The sequence below is a fragment of the Rattus norvegicus genome, chromosome 10 (assembly GCF_021556685.1).
Source record: "Rattus norvegicus strain SHRSP/BbbUtx chromosome 10, alternate assembly SHRSP_T2T, whole genome shotgun sequence".
NCBI lineage: Eukaryota > Metazoa > Chordata > Mammalia > Rodentia > Muridae > Rattus > Rattus norvegicus.
In genome coordinates, this window is record NC_141543.1 from 7,413,632 (window position 1) to 7,433,606 (window position 19,975).

At 43.8% G+C, this 19,975-nt stretch overlaps 1 protein-coding gene across 23 annotated transcripts in view; it reads right to left on the minus strand.

Moving 5' to 3' along the window:
- The window catches only part of Parn (poly(A)-specific ribonuclease), a 138,039-nt gene that overhangs the window by 27,410 nt on the left and 90,654 nt on the right, over positions 1-19,975 (minus strand). For all 23 annotated transcript variants that reach the window (XR_015630740.1, XR_015630731.1, XR_015630743.1 and 20 more), the window contains one exon: positions 3,780-3,948. Coding sequence is in view for 8 of the 23 variants with exons in the window: in XM_087572726.1 (XP_087428852.1) it covers positions 3,780-3,948 (169 nt within the window). In the remaining 15 variants the exon portion in view is untranslated. The remainder of the gene's footprint in view (positions 1-3,779; positions 3,949-19,975) is intronic.

Consider the following 19,975-nt stretch of genomic DNA (forward strand, 5'->3'; position numbering starts at 1 on the left):
TGCTACTAGAAAATACAAAAGTATTCCAACCACATCAAAAGCAACTCAAGTGCAAGACGTCAGACTTAGTCTCAACTTACTTAAAATAAACTCCCCAGATGACATGCCAATTTAACATGTTAAAGCTAGCACTCAGTGCCAAATTCCAGATTCTACACATTGGAAGCATTTGGTAGAGATAATCACAAAACTTTCTGTGTTTTCAATTTTAAAGAAAGATACGCCATTGCCAAAATATTCTAAATTTTAATGAAACAGTTGCAGATTCTTTTAAAAACTCAACTTCAAAACTATAATGCCAAAAACCCCAGAGACTAAGCTCTAAAAGGGGCTGCACTGCAGAGCTCTTGCTTAGCATGCACCAGGGTTAGTCTCTAGCACCAGAAAATAAATAAGCCCTAAAAACACACGTGGGGACTTTCATAAACCAAACTGTGCTATCTCCTGCTGCAGGGTTTCACCACAGCCTGCAGAGGTGACTCTAAATCCTGGTAAGATGAAGTCAGACTTCCATGTGAAAAGCCGACAGTGAGCTGTCAACTCTCCCAAACACGAGGGAAGACCAGATGCAGAACGCGCAAAGGGCTGAGGGTGTGGCTCGGTGATAGAGCAACTGCTTTACTGGCTTGCATGCAGCACTGGGCTCAATCCCAGCATCCCACAGGAAGTATGTAACAGATGAACCCTGTGACAGATGAACAGGAGGGGCATGATTCTCTGCCTAAGCCCTTGTCCTAGGTCTCCAAGGTTCTTTCCTCATGAGAAAAGCTTCAAGTCAAATTCTACTGTAAAATTTTATTCTAACTCGCCTAGATCTCTTCTTTAAAAAATTTAAAGACCATGTTTTTACCAACTGATACCAATGAAACACACTGAAGAAAAGCCCCAGCATGGCACCCAGACAGAAAGGACCTGTTTCATTTCCACATCAGTCTACAGATAGAGCAGGAAACACCAAGTGACCTTTAAGCCAGTGACCTTTAGCTGTCAGGCAGGAAAGAAAGAAGAAAGGGAAATGGTGAAGACAATGATACAATGGGACAAAAGGACAGTCATAAGTTTAGCTGTCGGGCAGGAAAGAGAGAAGAAAGGGAAATGGTGAAGACAATGGTACAATGGGACAAAAGGACAGTCATAAGTTTTGTTGGTTTATTTTGGAGGTTTGTGTCTTTGAGACAAAGACCTACCTGTAGCTAAGGCTGGCCTCTAACTCATAGCAATTCTACTGCTTCAGCCTGAACTGAGTTTCACTAGGCACAGTTTCCATGAACTTTACTATAAGGTTTACAGTGTAGACAAGAATTCAAATATCCAGGTGTAATTCATGAATATGTTCTCACCAAGGAACCTGCAGAAACTGAAGCCCCTTGCTTTGTAGTTCCATTTCAAAGGGGGATCCAGAAGCAGAAAAGTGCATCATATAGAAGGCAGCACTACAGGGCTCTAAGTGGGGCTTCCCATTCGAGCAGCCACCATGGGGGTGTGGTCTCTGCACAGTTGGAAACCTGAAAGGAACAGTAAGCACAGAACAAAACTGGCTTCTCCAAGTGCAAGCTGCCTGGTAGATGTGCACCTGGTAGATGTGCACCTGCATGTGCACAATGGCTTTCTACCATTACAGCACCTTTAGACGATGAGAAACAGAATCCTTGGGAGCAAAGAACCAGACCTATGCGATTATTGAATTTACAGGTGACCCACACAGAAAGGAATTACTTTAAGTGACTTTAAACCACACATTCTTTTTATTTATTTATTATTATTATTATTTTTTTACAGCACTAGGGGCTCAAACCTAGGGTCTTGTATCTAGTAGTCAAGCATTGTACCACTGAACTCCAAACCCCAACCTCCAGATCATAGTGGAGGTGAATGTTCAAATACAAAAGTGCCAAAAAACAATTATAATAGTAATGTATTGCCACTCGTTATGAAACTGTTTTCTATGTATGAGGATAGAGCCAACAAATACCTATAATATAACTAGGAATCAATTATATTGCTGCCTCCTTGCTAGATCCCATGTAGATACTGTGCTGGGTGCTCACACATGGGGAAGTGTGGCGGCAGCAGGCATGGTGGCTGGGGCAACAAGCTGAGAGTGCACATCTTAAACCTCAGGCATGAAGCAGAAAGCAAACTGTCTCATGGTACAAGTCTTCGAAAGTTCCAAGCCTTCCCAAGTAACACACTGCCTCCAGTGAGGCCATCCCTCCTAAGCCCCACAAGACAGCACCACCAAATGAGGGCCAATCTCTAAAATGGCAAAGCCTATGAGGGGCACTGTCATTCGAACTACCACAAGACTTTAAAATATCTGCTCAGTAAGAGATATCACTAAAAATCGAATAAGCAAACCAATCACAAGCTATAAGTATTCAGTGCATATTTCTGATCCAGAACACTTAGAATAACTACAAGTCAACAGAAAGAAACAGTCAACACAGTCTGGGGGTGGGGGTATGACACTTAATAAACCTCTAAAAGAGGATACCTGATGGCCAACAAGAATATTAAAAAAGGCAGCCAAGGGCTGGAGCTGCAGCAGCTCAGCACAGAGCTGACTAGAGTCCTAGCAATGCAAAAATGAAATGTAGGCTACTGCATTAGTCAGAGAGAGCTACAATTGGATCCGTGATGTGATGCTAGCTCACAGTCTAGAATAGCTGAGATGGAAACTGTAGCATTAAAGGTGGGCAAGTATGTGAGGCAATGGAACTCACACATTACTGGTGGGCTGCAAATGTTTCTACGAAGCTTAAAGCTTAACAAACACATAGATGCCATCTATCCCCAAGTCCCTAGTCCTACTCACTTAAGAGAAAGGAAAACATGCTGACTGTATTGTTTCACATATACAACATCACAGCAAATAGTCTCTCAAACTAGAAACCATCCAAAATGTCCACCAACCCAAATAAATAGTACTCAACAATAAAAAATTTTAAAAGTCAATGCATATGCATATAAGACCAAATCTCAGAAACAAAAAAATTTTTTGAAGAAAAGGCAAACATAATACTATATAATTCCTTTTTCAAAGATAAAGCAAATAGGCTAAATTAATGCTTTTTCTATGTGCCTGCTTATCTACCTGCTTATTTTGTGTTATTAGGAATGAACTTGGGGCCTTGGGCTAGATCAATGCTCTACTGCCTGAGCTGCACACACCCAGGCACACAACAGTATGAGTATCTACCTGGATCTAGGAGGAGGCATACGGTACTTGGCACCTGGGAAAGGAAGAAACTAGATGTCAACAGAAGCAAGTCTAATCTGACCTCTCACTATATTGCTATGCAGCTCACTGAACCTCCATTTCCCTACTCCTAAAATGGGAATAGAATATATTCTGTCTGCCTTGAGGGTGTTGCAGGAGAGTTAGTGGGAAAAGCTGGGGTCTATATAACCTGGCAAGTGTAAGGAACTAGAACATTCATAAGCTAGTACACATTTCTAGCACCAAAGAGGTCTGTGAATTTAAGGACAACCTGGGCTACATGGCAAGAAGAGGAAGAGGAGGAAGGGGAGGAGGAGGGGGAGGAGGAGGGGAAGAGAAAGAACAGAAGGAAGAAGAGGAGGAGGAAGAGGAGAAGAAGCAGCAGCAACAGATGCTACTAACACAAAGATCAAGCGGTAATCACAGCTGCTTATGGTATGATGTAAAAAGCTAGAGCAAAAGTATTTTCCTCACAAGAGTCAGGTACTTACACTCATCTAGGAGGCACCAGGAAGACCAGTGCTGGAATAGCTCAAGCCCCTGCCAGCCAGGTGCTCACCTGTTGGTGTGGTAACAGGGGCCCGGCACGTGGGGCCGCTTTCTGTCCACCTCCTTCCAACTGTCTTCTGTCCACTTCCTCTTGACCTGCTTGCTTTCCTGCTTCTTTCCCACATACTCAGCGTAGGTCTGGATCCGATAACTTTCAGCATACTTACTGGTATTAACAGCTATGAGGAAGAGAAAAAGGCACACTTAGGAAGCATGGCCTGAGACGTCCCCAGCCCTCATGTCACTGTTGCTCAGCCTCCCCCAGTGCTTTGCAAACTGGGAAGCACTGCAGAGACATAAGTGAAAACACTGATGCTGTAGGTATCTACAGCTAGCAAGATAGCCTGAAAACATTTCATTTTCAGGAAAGAAAGGGAAAACAAGCAACCTGTAGGTACCAAATGCAAACTCTCACTATTAAAAACCAAGTGGTGCCAAGGCTACATGCATACTGGTATGTCACCAAAACAGCTCTGCTATGTGTCCGAGTTCCATGTTCCATAGCTACTCTGTTCCACGTATGCCCATGAGACAGGAATTGTCTTTAAAGAGGAACAACAGGCTGGGAAAGACAGCTCGTTCAGTAAAGTAAATGCTTTACAAGCATGAACAACCCCACCCCACCCCGCCCCGCCCCAAAACCAAAACACAAACCAGGAAGAGTGGCATGTACCAGCAATCCCAGCAGTGAAGACCTAAGAGACAGAGACAGGTAGATCCCAGGAAGCTTGAAGGCTGGCTATTCTAGTCTACATGGCAAAGTTCCAGGCCAATGACAAACCCTACCCAAACAAAAGTGGAAGGCACCGAAGCCAAGAACCAACACCTGAGATTACCTTCTGACCTCCCCCAACCCTATCCATACACAATGAAAAATCAATGTTATAGAGGTCTGGGATTACCTACAGTTTACTCTACCAACACTCAACACCAGGTCATCCAAATGCTGGGGCCCTTCCTGCTGCCCTCTGCCTCAATTCCAGGAATTCCATATTTTTTGACATTTGTCTTCAACCTCCACTTTTAAAGACTGCCCCTGTTCCCCCCATTGCACAGATGGCAGGTCAGTTGTTTTTATTTTTTTTGTTGATAGGTTTGCACCACTAAGCACAGAGCCCAGGGCCTGGAGCACCCAAAGCAAGTGCTTTTCCCCTGAGCTCTGAGCCAGTTCTGGTCTGGTTACTGGTGTTCCAAATGCATGCTGCTCCTTCCTCGAGGTTGGTGGATGGAGCACAGTAGCAGTAAGGACAGATAGGAGGCCCATCCTGGGTGGAAGCCTCCATCATAATGGGTGCAGTTTGAGCATGTGCTTTCCTTGCCCACTGTCTTAGTCAGGGTTCCGATTCCTGCACAAACATCATGACCAAGAAGCAAGTCGGGGAGGAAAGGGTTTATTCAGCTTACACTTCCATATTTCTGTTCATCACCAAAGGAAGTCAGGACTGGAATGCAAGCAGGGCAGGAGGCCATGAATTGATGTTACTGGGTTGCTTCCACTGGCTTACTCAGCTTGCTCTCTTACAGAACCCAAGACCACCAGCCTAGGGATGGCACCACCCACAATGGGCTGGGTCCTCCCCGCCTTGATCACTAGTGGAGCAAATGCCTTACAGCTGGGTCTCATGGAGGCATTTCCTCAACTGAGGCTCCTTTCTCTGTGATAACTCCAGCTTGTGACAAGTTGACACAGCACTAGTCAGTCCACCCAGCCATAGTTATCCCTAGCATTTGTAGAGCCTGGCCATCCCATCAGGGGCAGTCTTGATCCCTAAGTAGCTGCTCCAGTTCCATGATGGTCACAGTTTGTATGTCTGCACCTGGCTGAGTTCAAAATACATACACAAGTGGATGCATAAAGGCAGATGGACACAGAGTCTCAGGGAACCTCAGAATTGAACAATGGGCTAGGCTTTGTGACACAGGCTCAAAACCCCACATTCAGAGGGTCAGGGCATGGGGTGACAGTCTAAGGCCAGCCTATGCTACACAGTGAGTCCCAGGATAATTTGGCCTACAGGAAGAAGTAAAAACAGACTCCCATGTACCAGGAACCTTAAATCCAAGGAAAAGAAGGCAAAGTTCAAGAGGCAGATGACATACGGTGCAAGAGTTGACATTTTTAAACCTTAAAATGGCCCAGATTTGACTAAACTTCTCAGCACAACAGTTCGTTTCATGCCACACCTGAAATATTTAGACATCCAAATATTAAAGTAAGAGGAAGGAGGAGAGGGGCCCGTGAGTAAAGTGCCTGTTGTATAAGCAGAAGAAGCTACATCAGGATCCTCAGCACCTGTGTAAAAAGTCACGGGGGTTTGTGTGCTCCTGTCACCCAGAGCTGTGCACAGGCATGGGCACATGCAGACCCCTGAGGCTCACTGGTCAGCCATCTTAGCCAAATCAGTGAGTTTCAGGATCACAAAGGGATGCTGTCTCAAAAGCGTAGGTGTGGAAGAAACATGCCCTTTGTTGATGTCCACATTCCATTCCACATATGAGTATTCATGAACACATGAGGACACACACTAACAAGTACTCCACTCACATCCTATGAACACCATTCACAAATAAAGAATATCACACACACACACAAATATCCTTACAGAGGAAAAATCTCAAATTCTTCGAAACATACAAAATTTTACTAAACGGTTTATTATACTTTTCATAGTTAAAGAGGTAAAACACTTCAAGGTAATTAGGGAGTATAGGGCGGATGGTTGTGAAAGGTATCCTGATTCCTGGTCCATATAGGTTGAATCCCTGGGGACCTTAAAAAGAACGGCAGGAACATTCCCACTCTCCTAGGAAATCAGGCCCCTCACATAGCTACAGGCCCTCACAACCGACTGTAGAGAAGTTTGAGACAGATCAGTCACGTAGGGCAACGCCCCAAGCCCCTCCTCCACAAGTGAGGACTTGACAACAGGTTACAGAGGCTCAAGACAGATCAGTCAGTAGAAGCAGGACCATGCCCCTGAACATGTAGATGAGGTATTCCCAAGATCTTAGGCCAAATCAATAGGAAGTACCCACTGCCAGATCCTGACCCTCTCCCAGACTGTATTTAAGAATCCTATCCAGAAAGATTAAAGGTGTGCAGGAATTATTCCATCATCTGAGAGCTTCTGTCATAAGAGCTGTAACACTGCCATTTGGGGAAGAGATATGCTTTCCCGAAATCGCAGCCAGAAGCTCCCCTGGACCCCTGGTCAGCTAGTCAGTCTCTTGCTGGCTCAGCCAAGCCAGAAACGAAGGCGGAGCAATACCAGCAGCGAGACAGCAAAACCGTTCCCTTCTCTGCCTGAGAAGGGGAGCCTTCTCCTGAACCCGTGCACCTAACGGGACCAGAGATCTCTGTGGAAAGCCTCCAGCACGAGACCTACAAGAGAAGTTTCATATTACACAACATTTACCAAAGAAACCGCAGGAATTGTTAGCAAACTGTGCGTTCCCAACAAAAGCCCTGAGTCACAGCAGACCTCTCTGTGAAGAGCTGTGGTGGAAGTCAGCACTGGAGTGACAGACCAGCACCATGAGTGTGTCACAGCAGACCTCTGTAGAGAGATGTGGTGGAAGTCAGCACTGGAGTGACAGACCAGCACCATGAGTGTGTCTCAGAAGCCAAGGTTTGAGGCTCTTCTGGTCTCCCTGAAATTCCCTCATTGGTTGGAAGTTTTTTCCAGAGCACTCACAATAACCCCTCTCTGGAGTAGAATGTGCATTCCCAAGGAGAAGAGCAGGCTCAGATCAGCATCCCTGCAGCAGCTGGGGCAATGAGAGAGCCAGGGGACAGCAAGCTAGTGTGCTCAGTAGTAATTCCACTCTCCCAGTCACTGTGTCCCAGCCACAGTTCCCTAACAAACAGGGAGCACATTGGAATCGGGGTCACTTGAAAGGGGAAACAGATAACAGTGTTTCTCACCGCTGGCTTCACATGGCAATGATTTACCAGCATTCTGTCAAGTTCCACAGCGGTGCAACTCTGGGCCTTTATATAAGAAGCCAAGGTCTGGCTGGGAGCCAGGCCTCTGATGGATGAGCCAGCAAAATGAATTGGCTGTCAACCCAGGCCTTTAACATCCAGCTTGCCTGTTAGAAGATGCATGCATCAGGGCAACCTGGTGACACTCGACTTCTCCAGATTAGTCAAGGAAATGATTTAAGGCCCTCTTTTGCTCTCACCACTTTGTCAAAGCCAATGGGAGATCAAACACAGTGGGAGTCTACCCTGTTTCCCTGTAGGCAAGTAAGGTTGTTCTCACATAATAACCTCATGTCTTGTGCCTGGTCTGTTGTCTAGTCACTTGGCAAACATCTCAGTATCTAATCTTCACAAGCCCCAGAGCAATGGATGTTCTGGTGACCACAGATTGTCAGAGAAGTTCCACAGCAGAGCTAGTTTGAAAATGACATTCTGTCTACTGTGTATTTGCAGGCAGGCATTTACTTACTGAGGTTGACAAATGTCATAAAATCCTGTGTTGGGAGTTTTAATGAATTACTTAAAATGTTGAGTTCTCCTTTTTACTTACATTTAATTAACTTTTTTAGTTGGTTTGCTGGATAGTTTTATGTCTACTTGACACAAGCTAAAGCCATCCAAGAGAAGGAAACATAAATTTAAAAAATTCTCCATAAGATCAGGTTTGTAGGCAGACCTGTAAAAGTATTTTCTTAATTAGTGATTAATGAGGGAGGGCCCCCCGGGGGGGGGATTTAGCTCAGTGGTAGAGCGCTTGCCTAGCAAGCGCAAGGCCCTGGGTTCGGTCCCCAGCTCCGGGAAAAAAAAAAAAAAAAAGAAGCAGGCTGAGCAAGCCATGGGGAGAAAGCCAGTAAGCAGCACCCTCCATGGCCTCTGCATCAACTCCTGTGTACAGGTTCCTGCCCTGCTTGAGTTCTTGCCCTCACTGCCTTTGGTGGTAGAATATGATGTGGAAGTGTAAGCAGAATAAACACTTTCTTCCCCAATTTGCTTTTGGTTATGGTGCTTCATTGCAGCAACAGAAACCCAAACTAAGACAGCTGGCATATGAAATAACAGGACTCACTATGATTTCCTATTAGATTTTTAAATTTTTGTTAAGAACCTTGGGGCTCAGAGGTAGTTCAGGAGGTAAAACGCATGAGTGTCTGAGTTTGAATCTCTAGAACCCATGTAAGGCTGACTGTCTGAAATCCCAGTGCTTCTACATCCAGATTGGAGGTGGAAACAAGAATATCCCCAGAAAGTCACTGACAGGCTAGCCTGGCATAATGCTGCCATAATGAGGCCCTAATTCAAACAACCAAGGTATGCAGTTGCACAGTTGCACTGAGTGGACACACATAACACACACAAACACATACACACACAAAATCTTAATGTCTTATAGATGTGGTGGTGCATGACTCAAACAACCAAGGTATCCTCTGACCTCCACAGGTATGCAGCTGCATTGAGTGTATTTCTCTAATGTTAAGACTTTAGGGACAGAGGCAGAAGGATTACCTGAAGTAGCCTGGTCTACATAATGAGTTTTAGGTCAGCCAGGATTGCACAGAAAACAAACAATAAAAGTAGAAAAACAAACAGCTTTATTGTCAATCGAAATCTCTCTAGTTGGCAACTGTATTATATTTATATAGATCCCTTCTGAAATTGATCTACAGATTGACTGCAGGGGGCAGGGGGCATTATAACTAAAGATTGGAGGAATTAAAATGAAAACAGCCCCCTTCTCCCCACCAAAAAAGACAAAACAAACACACAAACAGAGCCAGGTTATGCTGGCAGTGCACGCCTGTAGTGCACTATAGAAACGATGAGGCGGGCAGGCGGGGCTGCCATGAATTTGAGGTCTATGGGGCCGGGCCTCACCTGTGGAAATGTATTCTTCACTTTCATTTAGTGCAGATTAAGACAAGTACAGGTAGGAGTATTCGCCCAACAGGTTAGAGGGGTAGGGGTTACAGGCTAGGGTTAGGGTGGAGTCTTAAAAAGGAGAATAACCACAAGTTCAAGGCCAGTCTAGGCTACAGCATAAACCCCGTCTCAAAACAAAATTCAGTGTAGTGATAAGGCAGATATAAACAAATAGGCCAATAGTATAGAAGTAAAAACTTAAAAACTTGAATTTGTAAAATGTTGAATTTTGACAGATCAACCTAAAAAAAAAAAATGAAGACTGGGAAATTTGTTTATCCATAGGAAAAATGAAATCAGATTACTTCCTAGTAGTATGGGGTCAAAAAACAAAATCCGCCCTAGATGTGGAACTTAAATGTCAAAGGCAAATTTTGAAAACTTGAAAAGAAACTATAAGTGAACTTTCTGAGCTTCAGTTAGGAGGGATTTATGAGAATACAAAAAGGCCAAAAGAGAAGCGGAGGATAGCGGCCATGTTAATATCAAAACTGCCACCAGAGGACACTGTAAGGAGGGTGAAGACATTCGTGAGAATTCTCTTACCAACAGAAGAGAAAGAAATGTCAGCAGTTAGTATGAAACACAAGAAACCAGAAAAGGACACATAAAGCACGGGCCTCCATCACAGAGGCAGCACAGGAGGCCAAGACATACCTCAGGCAAAGGAGGATGAATGAAGAGCACAGTGATACGGTTCATGTGGAGTAGAGCCACACGGCTGCTTCCAGTGGTTACATGCTTCAGGAGACAATTCAATCCATCTTTGATTAAAGTTGATCAGCTCACACATTACCCAGAATATTGTACCAGTGACGAGTATCAAGAGACAAACATTAAAAAGTGAGTTATCTCACATTCCTGCACGCACCCATGTGTGGTCTCTCTTGTTCTCCACCCTCTTTGCATCCATATCTGTCTCTTTCTGCATAGCAGCAAGGAAGTTTTACTCAAAGCAAAGTGTGCAGGTCAGGTGTGACAGCAGGCTGCAGGAGTAAGAGTATTCGAGGGCCAAAAGTCCTCTTTACCACAGCCAAGAGCCATGAACAGGGAAGGTACGCAATCAACCTCAGGATGATCACATGATGAAAGATGAGAAAACACATGTGGACAAAGAACTAGACACATCTTAGTGATATAATGTGGGTGGGAACACAAGTCCCAAGTCTATGGCTTCTGTTTTATCAAGTTCAAAAGCAAACATTTACAAGCCAGGCATAGTGGCACAAACATCTAATCCCAGCACTTGGGAGGTGGAGACAGGAGGATCAGGAGTTCAAGGCCAGAGTAGCTACATACCAAGTTCAAAGCGAGAAGACTTCATCAGAATCCTGCATCAGACAGACAGACAGATGACAGACAGACAAGAAAAACAAAACAAGCAAGAAAATGAGCACTATGAATTTTAGATAGACGTTACCACAGCAGGAAATGGGGAGAGTAATGCAGAGAAATAGAAGGCAGGCGTGATTTCTTAGCAAGGCCTGCATTCTTTGATGGAAAGGTAGTTTCATGATGTCAATTTTACCTTATATAAACAGAATGGATATCGTGTTTGCTCTCCATCTTGTGTGTTCAGCTTAGTCATTTCCAGTACATGTTGTTTACAGAATTTGTCTTTGATTTCTCATTGATAGGAAGGTAAGCCCCCTACCCAGCTCATGGGTATCGGTGTGGTAACTACTTGGTCAGAAAGAACTATTTATTGGTGCTTAGCTAAGTTCACAAGACCTTGTCTACCCTGAAGTGCCAGAGATCACCAGTGTTTAGGGTAAGGCCCATTGTGTGTCTGTGTGTGCGTGCGTGCGTGTGTGTGTGTGTGTGTGTGTGTGTGTGTGTGTATGTTGCGCACACCCTGCCCATAGAAGAGGAGGATGTCAGGTGTTCCTCTCTCTTATTCCTCTGGCAATCTGCAAGCCAGTCCTTCCTTGTTCTCCCCTATACTGTGCTGACATTTCCAGACACATGGGACTTTTTACATGGCTCTAAGTTGGTGAGTTCCAGGTGAGACCCAGAGATCCTTACCTCAAAAAATAAAGGAGCGGGATCCCGGCCCGCAGCAGCTCTCTGCCCCCAGACTCTGTGAGAGAGAGACCCAACCGCCTGGTCAGGTGGGCACTCCTGAGGCTGCAGAGAGGAAGAGACCACCAACACTGCTCACCCCTGCCCACATCCCTGGCCCAAGAGGAAACTGTATAAGGCCTCTGGGCTCCCGTGGGGGAGGGCCCAGGAGCGGCAGGACCCCTGTGCCTGAGACACCACCAGAACCAGAAGGAAACAGACCGGATAAACAGTTCTCTGCACCCAAATCCCGTGGGAGGGAGAGCTTAACCTTCAGAGAGGCAGACAAGCCTGGGAAACCAGAAGAGACTGCTCTCTGCACACACATCTCGGACGCCAGAGGAAAAAGCCAAAGACCATCTGGAACCCTGGTGCACTGAAGCTCCCGGAAACGGCAGCACAGGTCTTCCTGGTTGCTGCCGCTGCAGAGAGCCCGTGGGCAGCACCCCACGAGCGAACTTGAGCCCCGGGACCACAGGTAAGACCAACTTTTCTGCTGCAAGAAAGCTGCCTGGTGAACTCAAGACACAGGCCCACAGGAACAGCTGAAGACCTGTAGAGAGGAAAAACCACACGCCGGAAAGCAGAACACTCTGTCCCCATAACTGACTGAAAGAGAGGAAAACAGGTCTACAGCACTCCTGACACACAGGCTTATAGGACAGTCTAGCCACTGTCAGAAATAGCAGAACAAAGTAACACTAGAGATAATCTGATGGCGAGAGGCAAGCACAGGAACGCAAGCAACAGAAACCAAGACTACATGGCACCATCGGAGCCCAATTCTCCCATCAAAACAAACATGGAATATCCAAACACACCAGAAAAGCAAGATCTAGTTCCAAAATCATTTTTGATCATGATGCTGGAGGACTTCAAGAAAGACGTGAAGAACACCCTTAGAGAACAAGTAGAAGCCTACAGAGAGGAATCGCAAAAATGCCTGAAAGAATTCCAGGAAAACATAAATAAACAAGTAGAAGCCCATAGAGAGGAGACACAAAAATCCCTGAAAGAATTCCAGGAAAACACAATCAAACAGTTGAAGGAATTAAAAATGGAAATAGAAGCAATCAAGAAAGAACACATGGAAACAACCCTGGATATAGAAAACCAAAAGAAGAGACAAGGAGCTGTAGATACAAGCTTCACCAACAGAATACAAGAGATGGAAGAGAGAATCTCAGGAGCAGAAGATTCCATAGAAATCATTGACTCAACTGTCAAAGATAATGTAAAGCAGAAAAAGCTACTGGTCCAAAACATACAGGAAATCCAGGACTCAATGAGAAGATCAAACCTAAGGATAATAGGTATAGAAGAGAGTGAAGACTCCCAGCTCAAAGGACCAGTAAATATCTTCAACGAAATCATAGAAGAAAACTTCCCTAACTTAAAAAAAGAGATACCCATAGGCATACAAGAAGCCTACAGAACTCCAAATAGATTGGACCAGAAAAGAAACACCTCCCGTCACATAATTGTCAAAACACCAAACGCACAAAAGAAAGAAAGAATATTAAAAGCAGTAAGGGAAAAAGGTCAAGTAACATATAAAGGGAGACCTATCAGAATCACACCAGACTTCTCGACAGAAACTATGAAGGCCAGAAGATCCTGGACTGATGTCATACAGACCCTAAGAGAACACAAATGCCAGCCCAGGTTACTGTATCCAGCAAAACTCTCAATTAACATTGATGGAGAAACCAAGATATTCCATGACAAAACCAAATTTACACAATATCTTTCCACAAATCCAGCACTACAAAGGATAATAAATGGTAAAGCCCAACATAAGGAGGCAAGCTATACCCTAGAAGAAGCAAGAAACTAATCGTCTTGGCAACAAAACAAAGAGAATGAAAGCACACAAACATAACCTCACATCCAAATATGAATATAACGGGAAGCAATAATCACTATTCCTTAATATCTCTCAATATCAATGGCCTCAACTCCCCAATAAAAAGACATAGATTAACAAACTGGATACACAACGAGGACCCTGCATTCTGCTGCCTACAGGAAACACACCTCAGAGACAAAGACAGACACTACCTCAGAGTGAAAGGCTGGAAAACAACTTTCCAAGCAAATGGTCAGAAGAAGCAAGCTGGAGTAGCCATTCTAATATCAAATAAAATCAATTTCCAACTAAAAGTCATCAAAAAAGATAAGGAAGGACACTTCATATTCATCAAAGGAAAAATCCACCAAGATGAACTCTCAATCCTAAATATCTATGCCCCAAATACAAGGGCACCTACATACGTAAAAGAAACCTTACTGAAGCTCAAAGCACACATTGCACCTCACACAATAATAGTGGGAGATTTCAACACACCACTCTCATCAATGGATCATGGAAACAGAAATTAAACAGTGATGTCGACAGACTAAGAGAAGTCATGAGCCAAATGGACTTAACGGATATTTATAGAACATTCTATCCTAAAGCAAAAGGATATACCTTCTTCTCAGCTCCTCATGGTACTTTCTCCAAAATTGACCATATAATTGGTCAAAAAACGGGCCTCAACAGGTACAGAAAGATAGAAATAATCCCATGCGTGCTATCGGACCACCACGGCCTAAAACTGGTCTTCAATAACAATAAGGGAAGAATGCCCACATATACGTGGAAATTGAACAATGCTCTACTCAATGATAACCTGGTCAAGGAAGAAATAAAGAAAGAAATTAAAAACTTTTTAGAATTTAATGAAAATGAAGATACAACATACCCAAACTTATGGGACACAATGAAAGCTGTGCTAAGAGGAAAACTCATAGCGCTGAGTGCCTGCAGAAAGAAACAGGAAAGAGCATATGTCAGCAGCTTGACAGCACACCTAAAAGCTCTAGAACAAAAAGAAGCAAATACACCCAGGAGGAGTAGAAGGCAGGAAATAATCAAACTCAGAGCTGAAATCAACCAAGTAGAAACAAAAAGGACCATAGAAAGAATCAACAGAACCAAAAGTTGGTTCTTTGAGAAAATCAACAAGATAGATAAACCCTTAGCCAGACTAACGAGAGGACACAGAGAGTGCGTCCAAATTAACAAAATCAGAAATGAAAAGGGAGACATAACTACAGATTCAGAGGAAATTCAAAAAATCATCAGATCTTACTATAAAAACCTATATTCAACAAAACTTGAAATTCTTCAGGAAATGGACAATTTCCTAGACAGATACCAGGTATCGAAGTTAAATCAGGAACAGATAAACCAGTTAAACAACCCCATAACTCCTAAGGAAATAGAAGCAGTCATTAAAGGTCTGCCAACCAAAAAGAGCCCAGGTCCAGACGGGTTTAGTGCAGAATTCTATCAAACCTTCATAGAAGACCTCATACCAATATTATCCAAACTATTCCACAAAATTGAAACAGATGGAGCACTACCGAATTCCTTCTACGAAGCCACAATTACTCTTATACTTAAACCACACAAAGACACAACAAAGAAAGAGAACTTCAGACCAATTTCCCTTATGAATATCGATGCAAAAATACTCAATAAAATTCTGGCAAACCGAATTCAAGAGCACATCAAAACAATCATCCACCATGATCAAGTAGGCTTCATCCCAGGCATGCAGGGATGGTTTAATATACGGAAAACCATCAACGTGATCCATTATATAAACAAACTGAAAGAACAAAACCACATGATCATTTCATTAGATGCTGAGAAAGCATTTGACAAAATTCAACACCCCTTCATGATAAAAGTCCTGGAAAGAATAGGAATTCAAGGCCCATACCTAAACATAGTAAAAGCCATATACAGCAAACCAGTTGCTAACATTAAACTAAATGGAGAGAAACTTGAAGCAATCCCACTAAAATCAGGGACTAGACAAGGCTGCCCACTCTCTCCCTACTTATTCAATATAGTTCTTGAAGTTCTAGCCAAAGCAATCAGACAACAAAAGGAGATCAAGGGGATACAGATCGGAAAAGAAGAGGTCAAAATATCACTATTTGCAGATGACATGATAGTATATTTAAGTGATCCCAAAAGTTCCACCAGAGAACTACTAAAGCTGATAAACAACTTCAGCAAAGTGGCTGGGTATAAAATTAACTCAAATAAATCAGTTGCCTTCCTCTATACAAAAGAGAAACAAGCCGAGAAAGAAATTAGGGAAACGACACCCTTCATAATAGACCCAAATAATATAAAGTACCTCGGTGTGACTTTAACCAAGCAAGTAAAAGATCTGTACAATAAGAACTTCAAGACACTGAGGAAAGAAATTGAAGAAGACCTCAGAAGATGGAAAGATCTCCCATGCTCATGGATTGGCAGGATTAATTTAGTAAAAATGGCCATTTTGCCAAAAGCAATCTACAGATTCAATGCAATCCCCATCAAAATACCAATCCAATTCTTCAAAGAGTTAGACAGAACAATTTGCAAATTCATCTGGAATAACAAAAAACCCAGGACAGCTAAAACTATCCTCAACAATAAAAGGACTTCAGGGGGAATCACTATCCCTGAACTCAAGCAGTATTACAGAGCAATAGTGATAAAAACTGCATGGTATTGGTACAGAGACAGACAGATAGAAGACCCAGAAATGAACCCACACACCTATGGTCACTTGATTTTTGACAAAGGAGCCAAAACCATCCAATGGAAAAAAGATAGCATTTTCAGCAAATGGTGCTGGTTCAACTGGAGGGCAACATGTAGAAGAATGCAGATCGATCCATGCTTATCACCCTGTACAAAGTTTAAGTCCAAGTGGATCAAGGACCTCCACATCAAACCAGACACACTCAAACTAATAGAAGAAAAACTAGGGAAGCATCTGGAACACATGGGCACTGGAAAAAATTTCCTGAATAAAACACCAATGGTGGGATTGGGGATTTAGCTCAGTGGAGGAGCGCTTGCCTAGGAAGCGCAAGGCCCTGGGTTCGGTCCCCAGCTCCGGAAAAAAAAAAAAAAAAAAAACCAAAAAAAAAAAAAAAAACAAAACACCAATGGCTTATGCTCTAAGATCAAGAATCGACAAATGGGATCTCATAAAACTGCAAAGCTTCTGTAAGGCAAAGGACACTGTGGTTAGGACAAAACGGCAACCAACAGATTGGGAAAAGATCTTTACCAATCCTACAACAGATAGAGGCCTTATATCCAAAATATACAAAGAACTCAAGAAGTTAGACCGCAGGGAAACAAATAACCCTATTAAAAAATGGGGTTCAGAGCTAAACAAAGAATTCACAGCTGAGGAATGCCGAATGGCTGAGAAACACCTAAAGAAATGTTCAACATCTTTAGTCATAAGGGAAATGCAAATCAAAACAACCCTGAGATTTCACCTCACACCAGTGAGAATGGCTAAGATCAAAAACTCAGGTGACAGCAGATGCTGGAGAGGATGTGGAGAAAGAGGAACACTCCTCCATTGTTGGTGGGATTGCAGACTGGTAAAACCATTCTGGAAATCAGTCTGGAGGTTCCTCAGAAAATTGGACATTGAACTGCCTGAGGATCCAGCTATACCTCTCTTGGGCATATACCCAAAAGATGCTTCAACATATAAAAGAGACACGTGCTCCACTATGTTCATCGCAGCCTTATTTATAATAGCCAGAAGCTGGAAAGAACCCAGATGCCCTTCAACAGAGGAATGGATACAGAAAATGTGGTACATCTACACAATGGAATATTACTCAGCTATCAAAAACAACGAGTTTATGAAATTCGTAGGCAAATGGTTGGAACTGGAAAATATCATCCTGAGTGAGCTAACCCAATCACAGAAAGACATACATGGTATGCACTCATTGATAAGTGGCTATTAGCCCAAATGCTTGAATTACCCTAGATCCCTAGAACAAATGAAACTCAAGACGGATGATCAAAATGTGAATGCTTCACTCCTTCTTTAAATGAGGAAAAAGAATACCCTTGGCTGGGAAGGGAGAGGGCAAGATTAAAACAGAGACTGAAGGAACACCCATTCAGAGCCTGCCCCACAGGTGGCCCATACATATACAGCCACCCAATTGGACAAGATGGACGAAGCAAAGAAGTGCAGACCGACAGGAGCCGGATGTAGATCGCTCCTGAGAGACACAGCCAGAATACAGCAAATACAGAGGCGAATGCCAGCAGCAAACCACTGAACTGAGAATAGGTCCCCCGTTGAAGGAATCAGAGAAAGAACTGGAAGAGCTTGAAGGGGCTCGAGACCCCAAAAGTACAACAATGTCAAGCAACCAGAGCTTCCAGGGACTAAGCCACTACCTAAATACTATACATGGACTGACCCTGGACTCTGACCCCATAGGTAGCAATGAATATCCTAGTAAGAGCACCAGTGGAAGGGGAAGCCCTGGGTCCTGCTAAGACTGAACCCCCAGTGAACTAGACTATGGGGGGAGGGTGGCAATGGGGGGAGGGTTGGGAGGGGGACACCCATAAGGAAGGGGAGGGGGAGGGGGAGGGGGAGTTTGCCCGGAAACCGGGAAAGGGAATAACACTTGAAATGTATATAAGAAATACTCAAGTTAATAAAAAAAATAAATAAATAAAAAATAAAGGAGCACAACTGATGACCTGCTCAGTGTTGACCTCCATATGCACAGGCATACATGTGCACTTGCAAGTATTATACATACGTGCACACAAACAGGTGAACACAGACAGATACACCCAAACACAGACATTTCCCACCTCATATTCTTGCTACCTGGTGCTCTGCCCTTCTGCCTCCTTGCAGTGCTGAACACAGCTCTCAGGGGTGGTGTTAGTTATGAGATTGTTATGCTTGGGGTGAGATGAACTTTTCCAAAGCAGTGTGTAAAAACCAGTCTGCTCCTGCAGACTCAATATAGCCTGAAAAACCCACACACCTATGCTCACTTGATCTTTGACAAAGGAGTTACAACCATCCAGTGGAAAAGACAGCATTTTCAACAAATGGTGCTGGTTCAACTGTCAGTAAGCATGTAGAAGAATGCAAATTGATTCATTCTTATCACCTTCTACAAAGCTCAAGTCCAAGTGGATCAAGGACCTCCACATAGTACCAGATACACTCAAACTATTAAAACCTATTTTTAGATCTCTCCTGAGAGACACAGCCAGAATATGGCAAATACATAGGTGAATGCCAGCAGCAAACCACTGAACTGAGAACGGGCAACCCGTTGAAGGAATCAGAGAAAGGACTGGAAGAGCTTGAAGGGGCTCAAGACTCCATATGAACAACAAGGCCAACCAACCAGAGCTTCCAGGGACTAAGCCACTACCTAAAGACTATACATGGATTGACCCTGGGCTCCAACCTCATAGGTAGCAATGAATAGCCTAGTAAGAGCACCAGTGGAAGGGGAAGCCCTTGGTCCTGCCAAGACTGAACCACAGTGAACGGGATTGTTAGGGGGAGGGCAGTAATGGGGGGGGGAAGGATGGGGAGGGGAACACCCATAAAGAAGGGGAGGGGCAGGGATTAGCGGGATGTTGGCCTGGAAACCGGGAAAGGGAATAACAATTGAAATGTAAATAAGAAATACCCAAGTTAATAAAGATGGGGGAAAAAAGCATAAAAAAAAAATATTCCCAGGGGAAAAAAAAAACCCCATTTTTAAAAAGTGGAGTGTGGGGGCTGGAGAGGTGCCTCAGAGATTAAGAGCAGTGTCTGCTCTTCCAGAGGATCACTGGACATGGGTTCACCAACAGAGTTGTACTGTGTATTTGTTAAATATACAGGAGCTGAGTATAAGCAGAAGACATGTGAACAAGTGATAACAAGGAAAATGACAGAGTCAGACTACAGAAAGATGTGCAGCCTGGATATCATGTGACCAACCATACCAACAATCAGACAGAACTGGGGTGTCCAAAATAGAGAACCTAACAGGCAGAGTGCTGGGCTGCATGCAATAAGGTCTGCTCCCTCCCTAGCCTGTCCATAGGTGGAAAATGGTAAAGAGGAGCCAAATCACCGTATAGACTACTACATAGACCTTGGCACTCAGAAAGGCAAAAGTCAAGTCACATGTCATGTGATTTAAATGACAAACGTCCTCACAGGCTCGGGTGATTACACACTTGTTCTCAGCTGGTGCTAGATATCTGGAGAGGCTGTGGATCCTTTAGACGGAGCTTTGCTGAAAGAAGTGGTTAACTGGGGCAGGGGTAGACCCTAAGGGTCTCTAGCCCAGTCCCACTTCCTGTTCTCTTTCTGATTTCTGACTTTGCATGC